The sequence below is a fragment of the Oryzias melastigma genome, linkage group LG1 (assembly GCF_002922805.2).
Source record: "Oryzias melastigma strain HK-1 linkage group LG1, ASM292280v2, whole genome shotgun sequence".
In the NCBI taxonomy this organism is placed as follows: Eukaryota; Metazoa; Chordata; class Actinopteri; order Beloniformes; family Adrianichthyidae; genus Oryzias; species Oryzias melastigma.
Genome location: NC_050512.1, coordinates 5,373,302 through 5,398,119, shown reverse-complemented (window position 1 = coordinate 5,398,119; position 24,818 = coordinate 5,373,302). Strand labels below are relative to the sequence as shown.

The following is a 24,818-nucleotide window of genomic DNA, read 5'->3' as shown; positions in this document are numbered from 1 at the left end:
TCTTCTTTTACATTTTTTATTGTTTTTATTTACCAATCAATTAATGACTAAATATCTCAAGTTTGATATACATATGAAACCATATGACCCAATTATCCCCGTAGGCCAAAGAAGACTATAAGACCGAGTGCAAAAATGTGCCAATTAAAAATTGACAATAAATTATTTAATAAATTAAACAGGTGGATGGAGTTTGAGAGCTTGAGAAATCCCAGAAGCTAAACTGTCTGGGGCTTTTGCCTTTAGCGCGATCTTCTATGGTCCTGGTTGATGAGCCAGACCAACATCGGTTCGGAACCCCCTTAAGAAGTACAAATGAAGTTTCAGTTTCGTCACCCAGATTGGCATCATCGGGACCCCACTCCAGAGCCAGGCCTGGATCTCGCTGGCAGTTTCATCAGAAGACTTGCATCAAGAGACAAAACTACTTGCAGAGTGGTAACAGACCCCAAAGTGGTGCCCCACCAGTGACAGACCACAACGATGACCAGTACCCAAGGACCTCTGAACTCAGACATGGTTTTACAGAGGCCACACAGCTGCAGGTCTGTTTACCAAATGTGAGGGGCAGGACTGGCCCTGATCTAGGCGAAAGGGGATTTTCCTCTACAAAACTACCACCACCACCCCATCAAAACTAACTTGATTATGCTATTTATTTATTCTAAATCTCAAAACGTAATAGCATATAATGAGTAGTTTTTAAAATACAGGCAACTTTCAAAATGTTTTCAGTTCTTTCCATGATCCCATATTATTTGTATGTTTAACCCTTGTGCTTAGGATAACCCTCGCCTTACATTGACATGTTATCCGTCCCATGACAAATGTGGACAAAGGTGGATAGGATTTCATGTCTGCCACGGACATCAGTGAAAATACAAAACCATTAGAAAAAAAAAAAATGTTCAGTATGCCGTCTTCTGGGTCCAGATGACCCCACTCCCCACATCAACATACCTAGGATAGCACAAGGGTTAAGACTGTTCTGATGCATCTCGAGTTTGTCAGTGCACTTATTCCGCTCACTGTCTTGGAAGAAGAGCTTGCAGCAGAAGCAGCACAAACTGTCTTTTTGGGAGAGTACATTTGTCCTGTTCTTTTAATCATCTCCAGAACCAATGGGTCGCCTATGGCCATGGCCGGCCCCGGTGAGGGGTACTAAAGGTTTCAAGACAAACCATTCATAACCGACTCCACCGCTTTGACTTGAATGCCAGATGACTGTCGCAAGTGACTTATGGGGTGTAATTTGGGTCAGGAGTTTGATACACGCCAGTGGAGACTTTAAACCACAATTCACCGCCATAGTGACTCCACTGATACAAATACACTGTTGCAGAAATGAGTGTCGGGTTACCTTGCACAGAAATGATGATTGTCAGCATTGCTGGAGAAGGTGAGGTTAAGGATACACCAAGACCAACTTGGTCCCTGGGGTTTGTCTTGGTGGAGGAGGTGCAACAGTCTCAACAGACGTCATCAGTCAGCACAAAACCGATCTACTTATTGTAGATGGCCCAGTAACTGCAGGTTCTTACCTCAGGGACATCATGGAACACATAATTCCACAATTCCATCAGCACACCCCAAACTTCCACATCTTACCAGAATTGTCACAGCAGGACTTAAGAATGTGCCAACACAGTGCGCTATGAGGGAAAAAAAGTATGCAATATTGCACTGAGAAAAAAAAATCTGCAAAACAGTGAAAGGTGAACTGCAATATGGTAAGGGAATAATTTTTGAATATAATTCCGACATAACTAACTTGCATAATATCTCTAACTTGTGAGTAATGGAATTCAAAAACACGTCAATAACGTGTTTATGTTGTAACATCAAACTTCATTTTTCAAACAGTTTGAATTATATATATATATATATATATATATATTGCATGCTTTTGCAAATATTAAGTTGTCACTGATGTCTAAATTATAGATTCACCCCAAAACATATAAAACAGATAAAATAAATTGCTGCTGTGAACTGCCAGGAAACAAGATACAATATTTTTTCACATCATTCTTTTGTTTCAGCTGCATTTTTACTGCCTTTGATTGACATGCATATCTATCACGGCTTCTGTTCAAATTGTTTTTAGTCCCATAAACCTTTGAAACTGTACTGGTGGGAACTCTTCTCACCGGATCTTTCCAGCATCAATTCAATGTTTTGCCCAAAATGTTTTTTATTCCACAATAATTTCCTAAAATATCTGAAAGACTGCATACATTTATTAATTTTATGTACCCACAAAGGAGTAAAACATTTGCATTCCATTACATTTCAGTAGAAACAGGCCTTCATTACTTCAAAATAAAGCTTGATTTTGACATTTTTAATAACATCTTTAGACAACCTGTGTTGAATTGCTGCATAATAAACTGAATTTAAATTTAAACAATTAAACTTTTTTTTGGCTTTGATGAGTTCACATTTTTTTTTATCACATGTGAAATTTTATTCATAGTAATGTTATAAACTAAGGGTCAATACTTTTAAAAATTGACCTACCGGTATCTTCCTTAGGAGATGGAATTTCCCCCTTATGGCAGCCTTGTTGTTCCCTTTCGGCTTATCCCTTTCGTGGTCGCCACAGCGTAACAGCACCCATTGTTTGGCATCAGTGATTTGGCAGAGTTTTTATGCTGGATGCAACCCTGTACAACCTGTACTTGAGGGGCACAGGGACCCAGTTAGGCAGCAACAACAAGGGCCTTGCCTAAGGACCCAATCTGGGTGGGGATCAGTGGACAGCCCTGGGAATCGAACCCAGGCTCTTGAATGCCAGCCCTTCACCTAGCCCACTGAGCCACGCAGCCGCTACTAATGGCAGCCTGATTTATAAATAACAGGTATAAGATTTAATGAAGTCACAATTTACAGCAGAAAATGCCACGAAATGTCTGCAGTATTTGATCTGCTTTTGCATACCAAACCTACTGAAGCTGTATCTTTAAATGTGGCACTTAAAACTAAAACTCTCAGAAGGAACAACCCCCAAAAAAGACAAATGAAATACTCATAATTGCCATCTGCTATTTACAAGATTTTTTTAAAGAAGTCTTTCTTCAAAATAGTTCAACAGCATAAGAGTGAAAATAATTTAAAGACTGTGGCGTAACCCAAGGCTTAATCTAGGGCCAGGGGTATGTAACCTCCAGAGCCACATGAGGTTCTTTCACCCTTGCATTGTGGCTCTCTGGTTAAGGAAAAATAATATTTTTAGCTTTTAAAAACTATTGGACTAAGATGTTAGATTTTTGTGTGTCATGTATCACAGATGAAGGTGATCTCCATTATGAGACAAATTTTCTATTTTTGAACAATACTGAACCCTTGTGTTATATCCTAGGCATGTTAACATTAAAAGTGGGGTCATCTGGACCCCACAAGACAGCATTCTGATCTTTTTTTTTCCTCCAAGGATTTTCTATCTTCACTGGTGTCTGTAGCAGACATAAAAATCCTGTCCACCTTTGTCATGGGAAGGATGACACATCAGGGTGGGGTCATCTGGACCCCATAAGAGAGAACGAGGATTAAGTCCACCTTATTGGTTAAGAAATACAGTGAGTCACAATTGTCTGATTTATTTTTTGAGTTAGATTTGTGTATTTTTGGCAGAGAACTGCCACGGAAGGTAAAATACACTTTACCTGCTACTACATTAGCAGCATTGAGCTGATTCTTTGTGACAATAGGTCTTGTATTTTGAAAGAAAATTATGTGAATTTGTCAAAAGTTATAAACTGTCTTCTTTTAAAAATACATATATTTTTATGTTTTAATCATGCAAAAGAAGTAAATTTTTACTTATGATGCTACCATTGACATACATACAAATCCTGTCTCATTTTTCTCAAGGATGAAGTGAGCCTTTGTAACTCCTGCTGGGTTTTGGTCCATGAAAAATTGACCCAAATGGCTCTGTAAGTGTTGAAGGTTGCAGACCCCTGATCTAGGGCAATTCCTGTCACAAGTGACAACACCAAGTGGGGTCATTTGGACCCCACAAGACAGCACGTTGAACTTTTTTTCCAAGGACTTTTTATCTTCATTCCTGTCCAACTTTGTCATGGGAGGGATCACACTTGAATATGTGGGTGGGGTCATCTAAGCTCCATAAGATACCACAAGGGTTAAATAAATTGAGTAAATAAAGGTGGAGTATAATTTTTGTCATCTGTGAAGGTTAAAGATATTAAGGAAAAAAACTGAAATGTTTAAGAAAACAAGTCAACATGACAGTCCTTTTAAGACATTTATTCTCTTCCCTGAGCAAAATATTCATTCAGCAAAACAATTAAATGTACATTGTAAAAGATAAAATGTGTTATGAACAATATTACTCTACATTCAGATTAAAAGGTCTTCGAGAAAACACAAAATCAACACAAAAAAAAACAAAAAAAACTTTGCCCCATTATATCGAAAAGTTTTAAAATCCTAGCACACTAAATTTTACACAATTATCTTCGAACGGCATTTGCAATTGTCATTATTACTAACTTAGGTAATTACTCATTTCAAAATTGTTCATATAAGTTACATTACATTTAAAAACATGCATAACTACACACCAAATAACGGGCATACATTCTAGTAATTGACATAAAAACCAAAATATGTCATTTTTCCTATGTGGGTTAAAGAGCACACATTAAAACCTAAATAAAAGTAAAAAAAAAAAAAAAAAAAAAACCTTTTCCTATATATTCTTACAGTTAACACTAAAGTTAACCACTTAATTTATTTTCTAATTAGTAGCGACCATATCGTTTAAAGTAGTGGAAGTGCACAATCTGTTAAGCATTTCAGCAAATCACTCAAATATTTTACATTTCTTGCTGAAAAAGCCAAACAGTTATTACACGCATTATTACAACAGTTTCAGAAAACATTATTTTAGATATAAGTCTTTTTTTTATTTTAAAACAATATTTTTAGACATCTAACCATTATTACAGAAAACTGAAGTATCTTTTGATAAAACATTTAAAAAGAAGAGCTATCAGTAAGCATACTCACTCCCACTAAAAAAATTCCACAGTTCAAATTTTTTGTTAAAGAAATTACACTATAAATAACTTGTAAATGCTATGCCACCAATACAAGGGAACAGGACAATATCTCAAATGTCTTTTTTATGTACATTCCTAACATGTTTCCTAAGATGACCAATCTGTGTGAAATTTTTGGGGCAGTATGGACAGGAACATGGTCTCTCTCCAGTGTGAATATATCTGTGTCTTTTCAGGTTGTTGTAGTCTAAAAATCCTTTATCACAGTATGGACACCAGTGTCTTTTCTCACCATTATGCCAGCGCAGGTGCACATTCAGTTTTACCTGTGATGTGAACTTTCTTTCACAGAGGTTACAATGAAAGGGCGTTTCTCCTGTGTGACTTCGAATGTGAATTTCTACGTCTCGTTTAGTGAAGAACTTTTTATTACATGTTTGGCATATATAGCGCTTTATTTTGTCGTGGACCATTTCGAGATGTTTGGAGAGGCCAAATTTGTAGACAAACCCCTTTCCACATTGATGGCAGACATGGATCCTACCATTGCGGTGGACACGACCATGCCGTTTTAAAGCAGCGGAGTCTGGAAAACTTTTTCCACAAAGTGAGCACGAGAAAGGTTGATTTAATTTATGGAGGCTGACGTGGCTCTCTAAAGCAGCACTACTGCTAAAGACACGACCACAAACCCCACACTGGTTCCTCAGCAAAAATTTACCAATTACAGCCAAGGGTTGCAATGGCGATATAATAGGGGTTTTATTGAATGGTTCGAACGGTATTTTGTCTTGGACCTTTTCACGTGGAGGTTTCCTTATCTCTGTTGAAGGCTCTTCATTGGGTGGTAAGGTAGGAGGATACCAGAGTTTCCCAATGCATTTTTTTACAACTGTAGAGTCCCCTTGGTCATCTCTCAATCGTTTTGTTGGGCTTTTTATCTTTTTCCTGTAGGTCCTCTTAACTTTTGTCTCTTTAGCATTTAAAACTTTAGAATTGCTTTTGTATTTCGTAATAGCCTTTTTAGAATTATTAGTAGATTCTTCTGTAGTCCGTTTAACACTGAGACTGTCTTGATTACAACTATTAAAAGTAGAAAAACCTTCATCCGCATTACATTTTTTATCACAATTTTCAGATTCTCTCTTTTTGGAATGGACTGGTTCTCCAACTGACTTTTTGGGAATGTCTGCTTTAGAAGAGCAACTGAGCTCTGAGCTAGTTTCCCCATCACAAACACTGTCATTCTCCAACCTGGGTTTCTTGGAGTTTTTGGAGGTAGTCTTTATGTCATTTGGTGGTTCTTTTGCAGCCGCTTTTGATTCCATGTGAGCTTTCAGATGACTTTGAAGGCGGGAAAATATGGAGCATTTTTGCCGGGATTTCTCCTTGCCACCGTCAGTATTGCTCGTGCATGGCTGTGAAGATACAGAACATATACCTTAATAGTAGCTACTTATAAAAACATACATACTGCAAAGACACATAAAAGATGCTTACCTCTCTGAGATTGGTCATTGGTGACACTGGGAGCGGTGTTGGGAATGTTTCATCTGTTGCCTTCAAGACAGATTCAACTGCCTCCTTGAATGTAATGGAAGTTGGCTGCAGCTTGCCATCTTGTCTTTTTTTTGATGTTTGTTTTCTTTTCATAGCAAGTTTCTGTGAAGAGTCTATCCTGTTGCAAGCTACAGATAATTTTACTGAGACTTTTTTATGAGCTTTTTGAGAGGAAGTTGAGGTGGAAATGCCAGAATTCTTCTGCTCAATATCTTGCCCTACCTTGTCCTTCCTGTCTATCATGTACTCATTTGATGATAATCTTGAGATGAGGACAGTCTCTTTGGTTGAAACAAAAAAAGGCAGTCTAGTTAATCGAACCACAGGGGATACATTTTGCTTAGTGGGGACAGACAATATTGATGACACAGAACCTGGTAGCTCAGTTGACTTATCTGAACTTGAACATGCTTCTTTAGAAATGTTAGCTACTTTGGAAGGAGAAGTTGTCTGATCGGAAGAGTCACTGCTGTCAGTTGTATCCATATTTTCTACCATTGTCATATTATCTATTAAGGCCAATTTTACCTCCTGTGATGTGGTGCTGATCTTCATTGATAAAGCTTCAGGCAGAGTTGTTATTTCTTCAGTATCCTGCTTTTCTTTTAAAACCACTGTCTTAGAGTTCTCAGAGAACTCTGGTTGATTAACCAATTCCTGCTTCTCAAGTTGTTGTGGCTTCTCCAATGATTTGGGCACCACCAGTGACTCAGACTGAGCCACTGACTCTGGAATCTCCAATGGATCAGGCATATTTGATGTCTCAGATTGAACATCTGACTCTGGCATCTCCAATGACTCAGGCTGAATGATTGACTCTGACACCTCCGATGACTCGGGCTGAATGATTGACTCTGACACCTCCGATGACTTGGGCTGAATGATTGACTCTGACACCTCCGATGACTCGGGCTGAATGATTGACTCGGACATCTCCGATGACTCAAGGTTAATGACTGACTCGGACATCTCCGATGACTCGGACATCTCCGATGACTCAGGGTTAATGACTGACTCGGACATCTCCAATGACTCAGGCAAACCTAACGTCTCACGTTGAACCACTGATTCTGGAATCTCCAATGATTCAGACTGAACAACTGATTCAAGATTCTCCAATGAGTTGGGTTTGTCAGGTGCAGTTTGACTTTCAACAACTTTTTTTAGTTGTGGAGAAAACTCCAACTGCTGGCAGGCTGAAACAGCTTTTGTAAGCGAATGCACATCTGGAAAGATTTGTTTGTAGCTAACTTTGATTGTTTTCTTAGGAGCTTGGGAGGTGGAGGGGGGTAAAAGAGGTAAATCCACATATGCAGAATTTTTAGGCAAGTTATTATTTTGGTTCTCTGTCATAGTACAGGAAGAAAGTTTCAAAGGACACACTCCAGTTGTCTTATGAGAAGCTGATCCACAGTCAGTTCTTGGCACAAGTATGATTCTTGTTTTTCTGTTCGGTTGTACTATTAAAGGTTGTGTAGGAAATTGTGATGTAGTTGGGGTTTGAGTTAGTGCCTTCTCTGATAATACTGTCACAGGAGGAACACCATCACAAGCAACTGTTTGATTTCTTTTTTGTACTATAATTATCTTGGGGATAATAGAATCTGCGAAGGTTGTTGCACCTCTACTAGTAGAAGCATCAAGTGCTTTCGTTGTTAGAGTTTTAAGAGGTTGCAGGCTTATTTTTTGTGCCATCTGTCCAACATTATTTATAGTACGCTTGATGGCAGAACCTCGGGTCTGTGATTGGGCTGAGTTCTGAGATTGGGGTACTGTGTTTTCCACAGCTGATTGATTCATGGCTTCAACTAGTAAGATTGCGTCCTGAAGACTTGCAGTAGTGGAACATTCTTTGTGGGGAAGAGTCACTACATTTTCTGACTTGGACACTGAGGTATTGGATGTTTCTATTTCACTGATAATAGGAGTTCTTTCTTTTACTTCAACTGAAGCCTTTTTAGATTCAGTGATCTTTTGATTTTTAGAGGCAGGACCCTTCGCCTTGCATTCAACAGAGACTGGTAAAGAACAGACTTCCATGTTCTTCTTGCTTTTGACAAAAGTATTGGAACTCCCTTGAATTGGGTGAAGCTCAGTTTGAAGCACTTCTGAAGACTTTGATGTAACACCATCTTTTGAACAGGGTAAAGGTAATGCCTTAGATCCATGTTCTTCAACGGATGGGTCACCCAAGCCTGGTTGGACTGGTAAAACTTTGGATGAGATTGACTTGACCTTTTTTTTTTGTTGTCTTTTCTTTCGTGGCCGACCTCTTCTACTACGACTGGTCGAAACAGGTTTGTAACTTGTCTCTTCTACACAGTCTTCAGGCCCTTTCTCTTCCACTTCTTTGTTGACTAATGACTTAGTTGAATGGGCTAACTCACCGTCTGTGTAACGCTGATCACCATGTTCCAACAAAACTATGGATGACTTGTTTATAGGTGTTTCATTAGTCTGGTGACTGTCTTGAAGAATAATATGAGGTTTTTCAGATGTTGGCAGATGTTCTCCTGTCTCTCTTTCCATCATTTCACCTTCATTTTCAGTCTCTTCTTTAACGTCACCCCTGAAGACATCTTTGAGAGAAATAACAATAGAATTCTGAAGATTATATGGCTGATTCTGGGCTTCCTGTAAATCAATTTTATTTTTTGTTTGGGTTTGCACAGTTGTAGAACCTATGTTTTCAGCTTCACAGAAAAGAGTCTCTTTTGAACCTGGGAAAAATAAAGACAGAATAGGAAACAATAACATTTAGGTTTGAAATAGACAAAAGAAAACTCAATATCTCAGAAGATTATTCAATCAAAATAATCACCAGCATCATCATGCTTTTGTCCAGAAATCACAGCAAGCTCAACATTCTCTTGCTTCAAGAAAGACTGTTCAGGAGAATCACAGCAATATTCCTGAAAGGTGGATGACAATCATTTTTATATGAACTGAAAATCATATGGCATAAAATAAAACTATATGTAAAAAAAAAATTAAATTGTCTGACCTCCTCTTTGACATCCATAAATGTCGTGTTTGATGTTGTATTACTTGAAACAACATAGTTGTGCTCCTGCAAGCTGTAGTTGATCTGTTCACTGGGGTACTCTGCCCTTTGCAGAACAGGGGATTCTAATGGTGGACACTGCTCCACTCCTTTTGTGTTGTCAGAAACGAAATCTGAAAAGTTAAGAATAAGAAAATGGCAAATTAACATTTATTTAAAAAAAGACAAAAACAAAACTTTATTCCGCTGTTAGACAAAGATTGTGTATTTAAAATGGTAAGAAAAGGAAGAATGCCTGAAAAAAAAATTGAGCAAAATTGAACTTAGAAACATTGTACAAAACTATGTTTATTCAATAAGTGTCAAATCAACGGGCTGCACAGTGGCGCAGTGGTTAGCGCTCTTGCCTCACAGCAAGAAGGCCCCGGTTCGAATCCCGGCTGGGGGATTTGGGAGTTTGCATGTTCTCCCCGTGCATGCGTGGGTTTTCACCGGGGACTCCGGCTTCCTCCCACCGTCCAAAAACATGCTTCATAGGTTGATTGGTGACTCTAAATTGTCCCTAGGTGTGAATGTGAGAGTGGATGTGTGTGTGATTGAGGCCCTGAAACAGACTGGAGACCTGTCCAGGGTAAACCCCACCTTCGCCCATCAGTAGCCGGGTTAGGCTCCGGTACCCCCGCGACCCCGGGAGGGACAAAGTGGTTAAGAAGATGAATGAATGAAGTGTCAAATCAAACAAACTAAATAGTAGTGGATCTAAATGTAACCCCCTCCATTTTTTTCCCACTCATCAAGAGCTCGGTACAGGAGGCAGCAGCCTCTGCAGAGATGTCCAGATTTGTCACTCCACAAACACATCCTCCATTTCTGATGGAAAACTCCAAGGTGCTCCCAGTCACTGCGCCAAACTGCCTGTGAATCTTACTTTACATCCTCCTCTCATGAATAAGAGCCCAACACACTTAAACTCCTTTAATTAAGGCAGTAAGTTTCCATCTGCAAATTCAGTAAGAAAACTGGAAGAACAATGGAATACAACCTAGAGGTGCCATTTCTAATTCCAGCTGCTTCACACTGTGAACCACTCCAGAGCAGACAGCGGGTCTTGGATTGATGGTAAAAGGCAAATACCAACATATCTCTTTTCTGCATTCCTTGAAGGTCTATGCTTTTCAGTCAAAGCCCCATTCACCTATAAACAATCATTCACACATGCTGACAGCGACTCCGCTGCCTTATCCTAAGCTCACACTGCAAGCGTTACCAAATCAGGTGTGATGCAAAATTCAACATTTTAACATTGATAATATAGCACTATTTTGGTACATTAGAAATGCATTTCCCCCCCCATCTGAAGGTGCTTACACACCAAAATCAAATCTCACTGTAAATTTGCTGCTCGCCGTCTGTCAAAAGGGGGTTTCTGACACTGCAGCCGCACGTGGGAGGAGCTACCAGATCTGTCTGTGAATATCTCACTTAGAATGAATGGAAGACACATACAGTGTTGAGGAATACAGTTTATTTATTGTCAAGAGTTCTACAAAAATGTTGGTAATCATGTCTCCATGTTTGGGTTATGATTATCATTAAAAGATTTTCCCGGTACTGGTGCTGTGTCTGTATGACAGCCGCTTCTATAATTTCTGTGTCTCTGTGGCTGAGCTCGTAGGCTCACTGTTTTATTTTAATCTGAGGGAAAAAAATTAAATTAGGAGACCCTTTTCTTTTTTTATAAATGTCTCAATGAGACCCGAGCTTGCAACCCCAGCAGTGTCTCCATCTATGCCAGCATATCAAGTGAGTTAGCTGCACCGCGGTAGTGAAGGCCGCCGATCTGTCCAGAGCGAATGGTAAAATCGTTTCCAGTGGTCCATTAGTTGTGATTACTGTATATTTTCCAATTGAGGCCCCGTTTCTCATTGACTCCTGTTTCCAATAGCTGCCTGGTGGTCTCTATTAGTGGCCAGGTTTCTTTAAGATCTGCTCATCTTCCGCAGGTCGTGGAGACACCAGATACTTGTGGTATTTTTTTGTTGTGAGCCAGCGTAGCGATGGTCAAGAAAAACTAAATTGATTCAAAAAAGAAAATGTGCAATTCTACTAAAGGCTGACAGAAATAGCAAATATCTCATGTTTGTGAATTTGATCTGGTTTCTTCTGTTAGTAATGATCTGCCCTGTTCTGGAGAAAGTTGTTCTCAGGTGTCTGCACAGCTTGGTTGTGGAGTCTGTTCTGTTTAAAATTATTTTCTTGCCGATTCATAAAATTCAGCCTTCCAATTATCAATAACTGTGAAATGGTTCCAGGTTTTAGTTCTTTTTCCATAGTCACTTGTTTTTGAAGTTTTTGTGCTGATGTTGTTTCTCATTGTTGCACCTGCCACTCCCTGTTGTGCGCAAATGGTAACGAGCTTTGCGCACTCGCGCTCTGTCTACAGCTCTGTGCTCTTATGACCTCTCACCGCAAATGGTACTGATCTGACATATGGGACTTGGAGAAAAAAAAAACAAAAAAAACAACTGTTCAGGACACCACTTGATAAATAAAAAATGAGAAACTAGGGGAAACGATGGGGAAACAAGAAGAAAGTGAAACTCTTTCTCTCGTTTACTGGGGGAGTTGTGTTGTAAAAACACTTGCGAAGGTGCAAAATGTTGCACATACGCTCATGGGGGCTTTGTTTCTTCTCACAGAGAAACTTTCTGCATGCAAGTAGAAAATGACTTGACAATTCGGGGTGGAGACAGAGGGCTGGGTTGGCTTCCTTCTGATTGTATCGCATTATTTATTAGTCAAACATGCCTCCCTAAATTAGAGGCATTTCTATTTCTCGCGATCACCCTTTTCATGCATAATTTGCAATCGGCCTAGTCAGGATTACGAGGCTCTCCTCCTTCATTTACTTGGAACCAAAGTACTCCCAAACTGTGTGTTCTTTTAGACACCAAGTTACTTGTTGTACAGCTTCCCATCTTTCTTGCCGACATTCGCTCTTGTGCCTGTCTCACTTCTGAGCTGTAATGTGCAGATGTCACGTGTTGATGACCAGTTGATTATTTCTTATTAAATATTATTTTAGAAGTGAAATTTTAAATCACAATAAGTGCCACCGAATGTACAATCAGCTTTAGGTATTAAATTCATTTAATTCAACTTTTTTTAAATTATGTTTTAAATGGTAGTATTGAAATTATAGTTTATTTTTAGAGACCACAGTGTATGGTATTATTTTTATAGCACACAAGCCTACTTCAAAGAAAAACGGCCAGTGCCAACCAGAACATAATACAATGTTGTCATTTCAATTAGTGCTGGGGAATATGACAATACATATCTTGTGAGCATTGGCGGAGTGGGACAACTTTTCAGCCGGGAGCTTAATGGTCTAGACCGGCCGATTTTTCGCAACATGAAATATTAGGCCATCATTTACAATGTAAAATAAATGATTTATTAGAGTTGGGGGGGGGGGGGGTCATAAAAAGCAAACAAATAATTATAATAAAAACTTATGGTTTGACAGAAATATTTTACTGTATGAAAATGTGAATGAAAGGCTAAATTATACATTTTATAACATTTGAAAAAATACCATCTTAATAACGCCAGAATCTACAGCATAGGTCACCACATAAGAAGTGAACTAGTTTATACAATCTTATTTGTTACTTTGTTACAGCCAATGGACATAATTTATTTTTCTGCTGACATGAGCACAAATACTTCCAAGTGGTCCTGACTGAGAATGCTCCAGCCTGTTATGTAATGAACTTCAGAATGGAGACGGTTCTCTGATATGAAACTTGGGAAAATAAAAGCTCAAAGAGAATGTGTATGTCAGCCCAATATATGGTATCCATCTGTGAAAACGTTATATTGTGTCAGTATTAGGGCTGAGAATCTCAGAGTCACTCACGATGCGATTCACGGTATATGGCTCACGATGCCAACAGTATTGCAATATGGTAAGTATTGCAATAATCAATATATTACCTCGCTAATTTATGATATAAAACTATTATAACACAAATATCTTATTTTTTTAAATGATTTGATACAATATGTCAATGGTATGCCCTTTCTAACATTAAAATAAAATTATCAATAAATACTAATGTGTCTTACCATAATTACATACATTTTAAGATAATAAACAAATAAGCTAATAAACAAAGCTCTAGTTTAGGCCTAAATGAAGAGTAAATCAAATGTTCTCACTTCTAAGAGCAATAAATGTGGAAATAAAAAATGCATACATTCAAATTCACCTTAATTTTACATTTAATGTCAGACAATTTGTTATTGTTGAGGCAACCTATGAACTTTCAGCCTGTTATTATTATAGGATCATTGTTTTTTAAAGTGCTGCCATCGATTCCCCCTCCTTTCGTCAAAATGTCCAACACTTTTCTTTGATAATCAACAATTTGGTCACGTGCTCCACGTGTGTACCACTAGCATGCACACCTGTTGGATCAATAATGCCGCTAGACATGTCCTTTGGATGGTCAGACGCTGTGTACGACTCCGCTAGAATCTGAAGAAGTTGTTTCCCCGGAGTAGAAACGGACAAATACACCGATGCAGACAGCCCAAGAAAAAGCACTTTCAGCAAAAGAGAGGGACGTCTGTGATTTGGTTGCCTTCTGGATTCAAGACGTCCGACGATGAGCAGAAGACTGTAGTATGTAAACCAGCTTGGAGGCTATTCCCGGGCAGATGCTAACGCAACAAACCTTTTAACACTCAAGGAAAGTCCACAAACATGAACATATGAGATTACAAAAATAAGAGATAAACCAAAGTTGTGAAACAGGGCTGTAACGAGTATTCAAACACCAGGATTCTCGCAATCTGCTCACGAAAGTCTGAAAATTCGTGACGTCCAAGATCGCTGATTCATGAACTTTATAATTATAGTAGACTCTAATAACATATCTTTTCCTCTGGAATACAGAATAATGTTGGATTTTAAAGCTGAATATGTGCCGTGACTATCACTGGAAGTAAATGTTCTAAATAAAATGTCAACGAAGTTTTCTGTTTTCATAATAAAACTAACAAGTCCTTCTCTATCCGTTCAAAAAATGAGAGAGCTTCTGCTCACTGGCTTAAAATCTGAAAAAAAAACAAAACATTAGCGTTAACATTAGAGCTTTAGCTCCAGTGTTGATGTTGTGCTGATGTAATTCTAGCAGAATCTTGTGAAAAATGTTTTTGTACTCAGGAACATGAAACTGTTGTGCACAAATTCAGTTTAAATTAGGGCTGCCACGATTATTCGACTAATCGACGACTAATCGACTATTAAAATAGTCGACAACTATTTTGGTCGTCGAAGCGTCGTTTTTTTGTTTGTTTTTTCCTTGTTTTGATCTTAAAACTCTGGTTCGCGCCTTCTATTGCAGGGGTCTTCCATTCTCTTTGTCACACATGAGCAGTGGTGCTAATCCGGTCAGTATTGACGTCACAGGAAGTAGGCTCATAACAACACCCTCGCTCGAAAATGTGGGAAACAAAAGGAAAATAAAAGAGGAAAAAGTGTCAAATGTAATTTCTGCTAGACAGAACTTGTGTTCCATGAGAGCACGATGGCGATAAATGATCACCTGAAGATGAAGCATGTTGTGACGGAGTTTGATCGCGCTGAACAGAGAGCTTCGTCTAGCTAAGCTAACATCGGCGCTAACTGTAACACAGCTAGCGCTGCCGCGGCTGTCATTACTGCGCTGTTTGGAGATGAACCAGATGATCTGCAGGAGATCCGTGTCTACGGCGCTTCTGTCTGCATAGTGAACGTTTCATAATCTGCGCTCTTCTAACCAAACGCCGCGAGGACGGCGCGTATAATGAGTTTACACTGGAAATGAACCGTTCGTCCAAGGCTTCATCCATATTCCGCGCCGGGATCACGTCGTCCGGTTCGAAGAGCGGATTATGAAACATTCACCGCGCAGACAGAGAGGCTGTGTGTTGGTACGGATCTGCTGCGGAGTTGTGGAACGATTTAAGACTACGAGTCCCAGAAGTGAAGGAGCTCACCTAAAAGTCCAGCGCTAAGTTTACAAGTGTAGCATCACATTATCTGCATTAAGCTACAAGTAAATGTAACCTAAAGTCACAAAATGACAACAAACAGCAAAGCAACCACAACATTAAAGAAGTAACACAGATTTATGGGATCTCCCCCAAATTGAAAATATGAAGTATCGGTCTGCGCATGTGCAGTGGATGAAAGAATGAAAGTACTGATGTACATTCTAACATCTCCTGCTTTTCTCCCTTTTTAAAAAATATAATTTTCTCCGTTTTTATTTATTTTCTTTGTTTCTATGGGCATCCTGAGGTTTTATATAGGAATATCTTCAGTTCATAGATGTTATTAGTGTTTCGCTTTAATAAATGGGCCTCAGTGAGCAAATATTTTGAGTGTGTTTATATCTGCAAATAGCTTTTGAAATACTTTATAAATGTTTTATTAAATATATGTTTTAAAGCTTTAAAAAAGAATTGCAGGGTTTTAAAGAGTTTTCTGTTGTTGATTCGGATTGCATTATTTGATTTAAGTCTTGTTTTAATGCCAGAAACAAATGAAGGACAAAACCTGCAGATTCATTAAAAGATTAATAAACTATTGTCTTTATTTTAGATAGAATATAGCTTACAGACCTCAAGTTTAAGGATAATAATGGTTAAGATGAATGTTTTACATCCACTCGCCGCACGAACCGATTAGTCGACTAATCGAAAAAAATAGTGAGAGAATAGTCGACTATTGAAATATTCGTTTGTGGCAGCCCTAGTTTAAATACCATTGATTTTTGGAACAGATGTGAAGGCTGCTGCCTATAAGCCACATATGTTCTCCTTTGATTTATTTTGCTGCAACGAAATGTTTTTTTTAACAATTGTGAATATTCAGTTATGAGTTACTTAAAATAGTCAAAAAAGTAAGCTATGACATTTTTTCAGAGAATAGATGAAAATATACTTTGTTGAATATTCAGTCACGAGTTACTTAAAATAGTCAAAACAGTAAGCTATGACATTTTTTCAGAGAATAGCTGAAAATATAGTTTGTTGTTGTATATCGTGGTTTATATCGTTATCGTGATATAAAATACTTTATTTTGTGATTTACATTTTAATACGCGTGATATACTTGTGTACCGCGAATACCCCCCGCGCACACCTCACTCTCGCGTAATAGAAATCAATGTCCCGTTCACATTAAATTGCAATTGCATCAAATTTATGCAGATCGTCTTTGTTTTAACAAAGTGAGGAAGTAGCTGCTTGAAAGTTCTCCAAAAGTGTGAGGACTCGAAACTCTTGTTGCTTGTGGGAGGAGTTCCTGCGAAAAACTTTTCTCGACTTCATTATGGAGGACCTGAATGGTGAAATATCAGGTTTACTTAATTTTAAGAGATGAATAAAAGCATCGGTACACATCTCCGCTCTCAGTTAGGATCCACCACAGCAGCAGGTGTCCCGCACAGGAGAAAGCCGCTGCTCCGTAAAGTCAGTGGCTGATAGTATGGCAAGCGAAAGGCATCACAAATTCCCAGGAAAAGTAAGGCACAGCAGCGCCATCTTTTACGGATAACAATTATCATAAACATTTAAATCTTCCCAGAGTTGGTTAGTTTTGAAAAAAAAAAAAAATTAAAAAAAATAATTTTACATTTAATTTTAACTGATTTATGGACGATTTAATTTGGAATATAGCCACGAGGGGCCCAAGCCAGGGTCCACAGCCCGGTCCCAAGCCCGGATAAATACAGAGGGTTGTGTCAGGAAGGGCATCCAATGTAAAATCTTTGCCAATGATGATCAATAGTCCTTAGCCAAAATCAAAAATCCTGTGTAGATATAAAGACACATTCCACGCTAGAGGTAATCCTTCAATGAATTCCCAGGAGGGCTGTAACGAGCAACCGGGTGCTCGAATACTCGCAATCCGCTCCAGAAAATTCGAGTACGGATATCTGCTAAGTCCAAGATCGCACATTCGCGATCTTTATAAATGTAGTAAATTGTAGTAAAATATGATCATACTATCATCTGGGGACGATGTATTTTTGCTCTGTAAGGCAGACTAACGTAGGATTTTAAGTTTACGAACTAAAACAAAGCCGAAAGAGCCGCGGTACTGCCACCAGAAGTAAACACATCTTCGTGACGGTGAAGCTTCCGGTTTTTAAAGTAAAACTAGCGAGAGCTTTTTTCTGTTCAAAAACAGACTGAAGTTCCGCTCACAGACATAACTTCTGAAACAATGAATTAACTTTAACACCTCAGTTTTAACTCCAGTGTTTATATTCTTTTGGTTATGATAACTGTTCAACAGTTGACGCAATTAACGAAAATCCAGCTTATTCTGAAGTGGAGAAACTCAGCCTTGCGCTGCTGAAAGACAGATGTATTCAACGTAAACCAGCTGATTCTGCTGCGAAAAAAATACTTTTTTCATACGGGCTCTGCACCAATATGTGATGCTTGGAACGTAAAATATTAAAGAACTTTGAGAATAGAAAACCGTGGAGAACATTTTCAGGTTTTGTTGTTAAATGATACAAAATAGGAGTATTTTTTATCCTTTTTGTTGTTTGTGTTACTGCTGAACCAGAAGATTGACCAAAAAATAAGTTTAAAATTACTAACAAAATGTCTTTTTATCAGAATCTTTGTGTGTTTTTTTAAGCTTTGTTGATTCTGATCTCCTAAATAAAGGTATAAATGATGATTAAATACAAATACTTTCAATTTCCATCCATCCAGTAAATAGACATACACATAGCAATAAACATTATAATAAAAAGTAAGAATCGTGGTTCGATTCATGAATCGTTGAGCTTTGTTCGTGAATTGAATCGGATTGCCACCTAAGCAATGATCTAAAGCCCTAATTCCCAGAGTTCCTTTTTTTTTACACTTACTCATACTAGCTAACAGTTACTCACAACTCCAAGCTAACAATAACACAGCATAAAAAAGTCGAGAAATATCAGAGCTATGTGCTATCCCAAAGCTTGAGCCAGATAGCAGGTATGAAAACAAAAATGAAGACGTTACTGGATCTATTTTCCTGCAAGGGGATCCATCAGAATTGGAGTCGGGCAGGGAGGCTTTGGCCCATCCACTGCAGTGGCTGTATCCAAAACCTGGCCTGTTTTCACCTGCTTCTGATTCAACAAAATTTGAATAAAAGACTATCCCGTAACACAATTCCTAAATTTGTTTTCAGTCTGTCCTCTATCATGAGAAAAATGCTATAAGAACATGTTAAAAACACAATTATCATCGGAGTGGGTCTTTAAACATTTTAGTTTAGCTTTCTCTGTTTGCCAGTATGTCATTGTTCTTGAGACATTATATATCGCTGTGACCAAATAGCGAACACATTCAAAACAGTAATTGAACTGTCACTAACATGCGGTAATTCAACTGTGCTTTGGAGCAGAGTTAAGGCCTCCTATTAATCCTGTTCAAGCAGCATTCTTTCTGCATGATTTATTTAACTTTAAGATAACAGATTTTACGGAAACAAAATGGGATCAACTGTCGCCATGTGGTCAAAAACAAAACATGATTTGACAAAATTAATCTCACTTTTTTGTATATTAAATACTTTTGACGTTGATTTTGTTGGATAATACAAACGTGTTATTTCGTTTCTGAATGGGATGCATCGAATGTGTTAGTTACAGGCGAAACTACAGTATGGTTTCCCTACCATTTCTGAGGCCTTCATTGCAAGGCCAGTCACGTGCTCATTACGTAACCGGAAAAGATCAACAACGACGCGCCAACTCATGTAACTGCGACTACAAAAGCAAAATTCCCATCAATCCCTTCGTATCGATCAAAATAACTCACCACATTGGACAGCTGTGTCGCATCTCATAGAAGCGTCGGCGTCCACCTGCGCAGACAGGCTTTGTCTCGAGTGAACATCCGCAGTCGCTATCTGGATACATCTGGTTTTGAGATCCTCGTTCTCCTTCCTCATCTGGGATATTTCTGATTTGAGTTCATTCACCATGTTTTCAAAAAGTTTCGTGGTTTCAGCCACTGCGCTCTTCAACATGCTCTCCATTACGGAGGCATACTTCTTGTGTAAATCCTCCGCAGACATCGTTAACCGTTTCCTCGGGTCCCGATGGCTGAAGTTATCGTACCGTTTTCAGTGTGCCCCGATTAGAATAAGAACACGGTGAGCTGGCCCAACAACATGGCTCCTCCACATGAACTGACGCCACGCTGTCCCTGCTGTGACGCACGCAATCCAACGACGGGGGTCGACTTAAATATCAAAAAAGCGATACTTAGAAATTCTGCTCCATATATCAAGAAATAATCTTTAAAGTTTGGACTCAAATCGTCGTTAAAACGAAGAACTCTCGACAAAGGAATCAGCACACCCGAGGCAGATTTAGACCGCCTTCTTCCTCTGATGGGTTGATGGTGAATTACTTCGGCAATTCAGTGGCGCACTACTGCCACCTTCTGGATTGGAGTGTGTGAGGTCAGGTCCACAGAAATCAGATAAAACTCGAAAAAAATATTCATTCTAATTCTAATGTTTAAAATTAGGGAAACATCTGAAAGCCAAATTAAATTAAATTAATCAAATTATGAGAGCTTTCAACTGTAAACATTTCTCCATGTAAAACCTCGGCGTTACAAGATAAATCATCAACATTGTGTCTTTTTAGACCGAACATGGACATTTTGCAGAAAGATTTAAGGAAATCATGCAAACTGTGTTGGGTTTCCTGAAGTGCAAATCACACCAACAAATCACTCAATGCAAAAACAAAAAGCAATACAAATAATTAAAAGAAAAAAAAAATAATAAAACACAATACATTTAAAAATCAAATTCTAGAAACCAAAACGGAATATCAAAAGAAAAAAATGAAACAAAAATAACTTGAAAGGTTTCAGAAATAAAGAAAAAAAAAACACAATAAGAAACTGAATCTACGAGACACCGCTGACTGGATAGTAACTTGATTTCATGCAAAATAGGTCTCAGTTCAAATGATGAACATACATCATCAATCCAACCTGCAGTGTCTCATGGAACCTTCCTTTTTGGGTTTCCATTAAAAGAGAAAACATTTTATAAAACAAAAATAACTGGGAATTATTAATAAAATGAAAAAAAGAACAACAAACGAACAAAAAAAAAAAAGGAAGCAGAAAAGGTAGGTACTATATAACATCGCTAACTACATGAGTTAGTTGTCCAGTCCAGTCTGTCACTGATGTGAGGTTTTACTCATATTGAAAATATCCATTAAAAACATATAAAAGTGTACATGACTTGCAGCACTAATCCCTTGTTTCACATTAACATGAATTATATAAGACCTATAAGTCCCATACTATGAAGACTCTTGAAAGTGGCTACTTTCTCATTTTTTTCATATATGACATTAAAAAGAATTATATGTTAAACTTTTAAAAATCGTTTGTGATATGCAAGAAAAATGAAAGATGGCTATTTTCCATTCATGGGTCATATTTATTTATTACTTTCCTTCTTTCATGTGCCTTTTCCAGACAAGCTTTTCATATGTAAAACATTATATGTAGGTTCTCTGCAAGTAAAATATATATTCTTAAGAGGGAAATTATTATTTTATATATGCTGTTTATATTTTTACTGTATGTGATCTAATTAAAATCAATAGGCTTGTATAAAAAACAAATATAAATATTACAAGTTTTTTATTGTAATGGTATAACATCACTGGAAAATATGTTATTTACAATTTTTCTGAATGAATCTATGATAATTTAAACTGGTGTAGTATTTTACAAAAAAACATACTTTTTTATTAATGAATGTATACTCTGTCACATCTACGACTATTCAACATTTAATGAAGCACATTGAAGTGGTATCACCTAATTTGGCGTTATATTGACACTGACCTTGCATTACAAGTTAAAATTCCAAACTGGCATGGCACACACCGCCATAATCATTTAGCTAAACTAATTTGAACTATTACATTACCCGTCCCATTCACATAAATGCATTTCTAAAATATCTATAATGCTGAAAACATGGATGTTATCAAAATCTTTTAATTTCAATAGACTTTATTCAAAGGAAAAAAATGAATTCAACAAAATACAGAAAAGAAAAGAGGGTAAACAACCATATGTCAAGGTCAAAGATCAGTCCATTTCTGATTGAAGAATTTATGAAAAAAGTTAACTAAACGACAACTAAAGCTGACTAAAATAACTAAAACTGAACAAATATCTTCTCACTTATAACAATATCCCCATAATGGATAAAACCTGGTTATGAGTCAGTGCGAAAACACAGCAACAAAGAAGTTCACGTACTGATGGATAATATGGATTTCAATTTATTACTGCTCATAAAAAAGAACAACAAAAAAAAAAAACAATCTGTTTAAAACAATCACATTTTTTGTCCTGCAACTACTCAAAATGCCCACATTAAGAACACTTTGATAATACTTTGTGGATACAACACGCTTTTACTTTTAGCCTGAAGTGCTGCAATTTTGCAATTGATTGTGTATCCAATGCTGGAGATAATGTGTGGCAGTAAGCACAATTGTCTCAAAGTAAGAGGGCCCTAATATGAATCTCAGTCATGTCCTTTCTGTGTGGAGTTTACATGTTCTCCTCATGCATGCATGGGTTTTCTCTGCAGTGTTTGTCTTCCTCTCACAGTCCAATAACATGACTCTAGGCTTCATTGACTTAAAGTCCCACATATTTTGATCTACTGGAAAATCATTCCCAGTGGTTTTTAATTATTATGCTGTTTTTTGGGCAAAATCTAAAAACCTGTGTAGATTTTAGAAAATAGTTTATGTGGCAGTAGTTAATCAGAAATTCACTTCTGAATTGTGGGCCCTGATGATATTCCATAATCCCTTGTTTTAACTCACTCAGCTATATTGGAGCTGTCCAGCTCTAGAGTTTTAGCCAGATACCAGGTCAGACAAGAAAAATAATGGCTTCAATGCAATATTCTTACTATGTATTTGGAAAAAAAATGCATTTGAAGTCAAGAATCCACCAAGAAAAACTGTTGCACTCAAGAAACACTTCCTCATTGCCCCATATTTACTGTATAATTGAATTTGACTGGTGTGATATCATCACTATCCCATCTGTAACGGCTACTCGATCTGTCCACGCATGTGAAAATATTATGTCACTTCCACCAAAACCTTTCACAATAACACTTAAGAGGAGTTGCTCCAAAGCACTCAATATAATGTAGATAAAGATAGTTCCTTTGTCATTTGTTATCTGTTAACTTGTTAGATGTTACTGGATCTTACCAAGTAATTTAATAAACCTTATTCGGCTAAATCTCTCACTAACACCCTATAAACACAATAGTAATCTTTGTTAATGTGTTAATAAAGCTTGTTGAGAATTTTTGTAAAGTGTTACCAAAGTTTATTTCAATGTTGAAAAAAATGAAAGAAAAAAATAATGTTAAGGATCAGGGCTGCACAGTTATGCAAAGACTACAAGGTTGTTTTTTTCTTGTTTCCTTTGACAGCAGTTTACTCCCCAATGTACAAGGATACTGACACTTACACTTTACTATGTTAAACGTGTACGTCATTAACGACAATACCGGTGGCAGCAGTCCGTGACTTCTCTCCGTTGCCAACACATAAAAAATAAAAATTAGCAAACAAAGAGAATGACTTCAAGTCGTGTGGCTGTCATTCTCTCACATTGTTGAAATTCTAATTACAACAATATATAATTATACAGTATTGCATTTAGAGGACTTTCTGTTAGGTTTAAATAACCTGAAATCTTTTTCTGTGAGGAAGAGGGGTCAGTTAAAAAAAGATCAGATTTTATTTGCACAAAGAGAACAGACCGAGAATGTTCAAACTAGTCTCAACTCCACTCTGAAGTTCTTGGTCCAGGTCTTCATTTTTATTACGTATGAGGCGGTCCCTAGTTACGTTTACATTTGCAGCTCTTAGGGAGTGGGACAAAAGAAACGGCCGCAAACTGGTTCTACTATCAGTAATGTCACAGTTTAACACAATAGATCTCTGCCAGTATCTGCATTTTACCAGCCTCCACATAGCCTTCAGTTTAGGACGGCTGCAACCTTCCAGATACCAGCTAAGCACGACCTCGAGCCAGTAGATAAAGAAAAGAGGTTAAAAGTCATAAAAAGCAAATATTTGATAAATGTATGTACAACTCTGTCACTTTCTTTTATTTTATAGCTCTGTAATCCAGTAAGGGGAAGCTCTCCATTGCTAAGAAAAACATACATTTATGTGATCATGGACTTATTTGCTGTTTAAATGGCTCGGTTTGAAGCAGGGAGAGCTGTTAGAAATGCTTGTAGAAGTATACATTTTTATATATATATATAAATATATATTTTTTTAAGGTATTGCAAAGTGTACTATCTTGGAACAAGAAACAAGTAAAAAAATATAAGTTATGGAAAAAATCGAGATGATTTGCTAAACTGTTGCTATGCCATACAGAGGAAGTGATGTAATATTTACACATGCATGGACAGATTAAGTAGCCGTTAAAGATTGGGTAGCAACAACGACGTTACCCATAGAAAATGCCTTACTTCCGGCTCCAGCAAAACTAAGCCAAATCAGTCGTCATTTTTTCCCGATACGGATGTCGCCATGTTGGAGCCAGACACTTTCGTTCGATAACGTCACCAATAATCGCCGGTCACTAGTATTAGCGTAGAGCTTCCAGTGCTTGAATATGTATAACAACAGTGGTTTTATAACTTTAAAACAGTTATGCTACAACAAAATGTCATGACTTATATTTAAATGTAAACTTCTGTGGTTCAGAGCACACCCACATGAAGAGCGCTTCTCAGCGTGATGTGGTTTATCCTTGCAGGGGAGATCTTTATATCCCTTCGTTTTGAGGGTCATATTTAAGAAATACATTTCACAGACACGACTAGCACTTAAACTGCCGACTTAATTGGAGAGGAAGGGAGAAGAGAAGAATTCGTATTGGGCCGAAAGCTCAGCACTGTATTTAGAGAATTACATGTGAATAGTCACATTCAAAGGAAGAATATAATGAAAAAAAAGTATGATTGATGAGTTTTTTTTTTTAACATGAACATGTTAAGGGTAGCAGAACAACAATGGTTATTCTGGCAAATAGAATAACCGTGTAATTGCTGT

At 37.7% G+C, this 24,818-nt stretch overlaps 1 protein-coding gene across 1 annotated transcript; it reads right to left on the bottom strand.

The window, feature by feature from the left end:
- Positions 1-4,257: 4,257 nt before the first annotated feature.
- LOC112157800 lies at positions 4,258-20,100 on the bottom strand. The gene is made up of 5 exons (XM_024290811.2): positions 19,480-20,100; positions 9,595-9,767; positions 9,412-9,502; positions 6,531-9,310; positions 4,258-6,448 (listed from the first exon to the last, which is right to left on the bottom strand). Exons 1-5 carry the CDS (start codon positions 19,736-19,738, stop codon positions 5,141-5,143), a joined length of 4,611 nt encoding a protein of 1,536 aa, XP_024146579.1. The 5' UTR covers positions 19,739-20,100; the 3' UTR covers positions 4,258-5,140.
- Between the last annotated feature and the right edge of the window lie 4,718 nt (positions 20,101-24,818).